This window comes from Quercus suber, unplaced genomic scaffold (assembly GCF_002906115.3).
Source record: "Quercus suber isolate HL8 unplaced genomic scaffold, Cork oak 2.0 scaffold_486, whole genome shotgun sequence".
In the NCBI taxonomy this organism is placed as follows: Eukaryota; Viridiplantae; Streptophyta; class Magnoliopsida; order Fagales; family Fagaceae; genus Quercus; species Quercus suber.
The window spans coordinates 68,424-72,419 of NW_027069936.1; the positions used below are offsets into that span (position 1 = coordinate 68,424).

Below are 3,996 nucleotides of genomic sequence, written 5' to 3' on the forward strand. Positions count from 1 at the left end.
TTTAGTTCGTAGTCGATAGGAAATTGGGCATTTCATTTGCGAAGACTATAATATATTAACTAAGATGATTTGTCTTGATCATAGAAGTGGAGACTTTTAGTTGATATGTTGATATGTTTTAAGTGTTAAGACATATTGAACTGGACCACTGTGAGATTTATTATTCTACTAACGATTGTTAAATGAATAATAAATCTCACGACTTCTATTTACATGAATTCTCAATCCTGAGAGAATAATGAACTTGATCATGAAGTGTAGGTTGTTTTGATATATCAGGAGTGAGATTTAAAGTAACGATCAAAACCTTAGTATGTTGGGTAGCCACATTTAATGTTGAAGGAACATATATTCTCAAGATGAAATTCATAATCTCTTAACAGATATATAAAATATTTCCTTGAGACAAGTTTAATGAGTTTGGTTATTTAGACCTAACCACTTTAGTAACTACCACTTTAGTAAGAAGTTACTAAAGTATATACTCATAAAATTGGATTTCATAAATATATGATGAATAACTTAAAGGATTAAACTGAGTACTCAAATATCAAGATGTAGTAATCTTCAAAATGGCAGTCAACATTCATGACTTTGTCTTATTACGAATATTTTAATGAAGGAGTTGTATGTATAATAAAGTTTTGGGATATAATTTATTAATAAGGCCTAATTGCAATTATAATTATATAATGATATTAAATATAATTAATGGTAATTTTGGACTTGTTAAGAGTTGACAGAAATGCTCAAAACCCATTGGAGCTAGTGTCTAATTTGTCCCTTTTGGTCTCACTCTAAGCTACATACTAAAACCCAATTGGAATGGCTTAAAAGGTTAGCCCAATTAGATAACCAGTTATATATAGGAGAGAAACATACAAAATTTTGTAGTTGAAGGAAATTATGTGTATGTGAGTGTAAGCCACTCTCTTATTCTCCCTTGAACACATACTTATAAACTGATTGAGAGACCACACTTCTTGGGCATAAGTGGAATTGCAGTGAAGATTAAAAGTGTTCTCAAGTATTTCTAATCTTTGGTTTTGAATTTTACTGCACCAAGGTACGCTTTCTTATTCTTAAATTTTAAAATTTACATAGTACGTGTTATCAATTATGAATGATGTAGATCCGTTAATTTTTCCACTACTTTTGATTTGTATGTGATACAAACCATGTTTTACCAACAACATCTCCATTACTTGCACCACCAAAATCTCCATCACCACCACCGCCACCCTTTCCATCCCCTCCATCACCACTGTTATTGCCACCCTCGCCATCACCACTACCACCACCACCACCACCACCAAAATCTCCACCATCGCCACCTACGCCATCCCTTCTACTGCCACCATCACCATCGCCATCACCTCTACTGCCACCCTTGCCCTCACCATCACCATCACCATCACCACTACCACACTCATCATCCCTTTCCACTTAAGGTCTACCACTGTCTCAATTTAACTATTTTATAGAATAAATACTTCCCTTCAAATCTCAAGTGTGGGAAGTTTGTTATCTTTGTATTTTCAAATATGTATCCTTATTGAATTATGATGGTCTCTCTAGTGTAGACCTTTGGTGAATCTTTTTTTATATTTTTATTTTTTTTACAAGATAGAATTTCTACTCTAACTTAATCTGAGTGTATATGTGTGTGAAACTTACTTTTAGAGACTTGAACCTTAACCCTTGCCCCTTATACTCTACAAGTACTTATAATTGTGGAGTGACCATCACAGCGAGGGTGTACGATGGTGACCTTTGGTGAATCTATGTATGAAGCACTCAATGTATTGAACTATGAAGCACTCAATGAATAACTATTTTAAGCAATGTGAGTTTATAATAAAAGTTCTAATAAATTTATATAATTATGTTGTAGTTTGAAATAATGATCTGTATGATTGTTGCAAATGACGACTTGATATCCCGGTTCATTCACGGTATAATTCATGAATTTGACCTTGGATGGCCAGATAACACGAACATGTGTTTTTTTTTTTTTTTTTTTTTTTTAATAATTTTTATCATTAAAAAAAAAAAAGGAATATGTTAATACTGAAAAGTAAAATAAGTACGTATAGGTTCACTTATTCAGTATTAATAAAATATAACAAAACAAAAGGAACATATAAATGTTTCTTAGTACGTATCAATTCAATCATTTATGATATATCAAAATGGAACTTGATAGTCTTTTGAGTCCTAAAATCATCTATGATTATTTTGCACTATATTTCACAATAATTTCCTTTAATGTATAAATTAGAATGTCCACTAGAATAGCACTTTCCATTTCATTGCGAATTTGAGTTTTGGTAATATTTATGATTGAAAATGCTTGTTTGAAATAGTTTCAGTAGTAAGCGAAAGAGTAAATACAAATATAACTACTCTATAAACATGTGGTGGGCCTTTTTGTATTTTGGATTGGGTTGTTTCTTGCCGTACTATGGCCCAATAGTTCTAGGGTTGGAGAGTCGGGACTGGCTCAATTGAAATTTACCTCAAGCCAGCTTGTGCACAAGTTAGGATCCCTTTGCGTAGATCTTGGTCACGTGCTCACGGCAAGGGATGTTGTCACAAAAAGTGTTATGGCAGGAGACACATAATATAAGAGGATAAAAAAGATATTCTAACTAAAACACTTGCTGTCAACCAAAGATAATATTTAAACAACTTTGCAACAGGAAGAAAATGTGATAATATGAGTATGGCAGAAACAAGTTAGCAACAATGAAAAGAGCAATTTTAATGCTTAAACAATCATGATAAAAGAGGGAAAGGGGATTAGTCTGCTAGACTTAGTTCCTTGGCTGATTTAAGTCCAAGAAAGGAACTAATCTCCAATGTGGGCAACCTCACAGGGCAATCCTACCATAGAAATTGCCTACTTTGGAATAATGAACCTAAGTGGCTTATTCTCGAATCTCTTAGTTGGCTAGAGAGTAGACTGTTGAGAGGGAGAGAAAGGAGAAGCCTATTGTTGCATGCCTTATCACACTTTTGTTTTCTCACTTCACTTCCCAGTCTCTTGTTTTTCTTTCTTTCCTTACTTATTCTCTCTATTTTTCTTTCTGCTTTCTATTTCTTTCTATGTCTTCGTTCTACCCTCTTGTTTTTCCTCCTGTTGTTATTGTTGTTCTCCTTCACTATGCACAACTAAGGCCTTTTTATATTGCTTGTCGTGATTAGGTTTACTATTTTATCTCTCAACTACCTTTGGCCTGGTGTGGATGTCCTTCCTGAGCCACTCGTTGGTCTGCTGGCTGCATAGTCACCACCACTACTCTGTGTTAGCTGTTCCATGTTCCATTCCCAGACAAAAAGAGTTTTTTTTTTTTTTTCTTGCTTTCCGTAGCATCCCCAACTGAATAAGGGGTAAGCGCTTTCTCACTCACTCCTATGGCATGCACCTAGTGATTCCAACTCATCTTTCTCTCTTTTGGGTAGTATGTCATTCCAGCAAGACATTTTCCCTAAAAGAGCTTGAGCGGAAATCTTGGAATAGACTTCCCCTTTCTCCCTACTGCCAGACCATACATTTTCTTATCTTTGACCTATGGCCCACCGCGCTTGTATTGGCTGAGTACAAGTGTGTGGTGCTTGAGTCTTGTGCATGCTTCACTCCCATGTGAGTCTAGCTTGTCTGATGTTCACGCTTTTGCCATTGCCTGTGGGTTTGTTTGGTCTTGCTGTGCGTTTCTGTTGCTTATTTTTAACCCTTTGTGGCATGGGTGAGTCTGGGTCTTCATTCTTTGCATCTCGTTTCTTTTCTAGGCTGGGTCTTGCTTGGGCATGGGCCCTTTCTTCCTCAATTCGGCCCTTGTTTCCTTTTACAGCTGGTTTGTGGGTCGATTAATATTTCTGCCATGCTACTGTATTGTTTCTACCATGCATTGCTTAGTTGTGCTTGTTAGGCCTCCTTTGGGCCTGCCATGTATTTATTTTTTCTTTACTTAGTTCATATCATCTTGGGCTTCC

At 35.6% G+C, this 3,996-nt stretch overlaps 1 protein-coding gene across 1 annotated transcript; it reads right to left on the bottom strand.

The window, feature by feature from the left end:
• Positions 1-1,149: 1,149 nt before the first annotated feature.
• Positions 1,150-3,321, bottom strand: LOC112002886 (putative glycine-rich cell wall structural protein 1). Its single transcript, XM_024035042.2, has 2 exons — positions 3,233-3,321; positions 1,150-1,420 (listed from the first exon to the last, which is right to left on the bottom strand). The coding sequence occupies exons 1-2, from the start codon at positions 3,319-3,321 to the stop codon at positions 1,150-1,152; spliced, it is 360 nt and encodes a 119-aa protein (XP_023890810.2).
• Between the last annotated feature and the right edge of the window lie 675 nt (positions 3,322-3,996).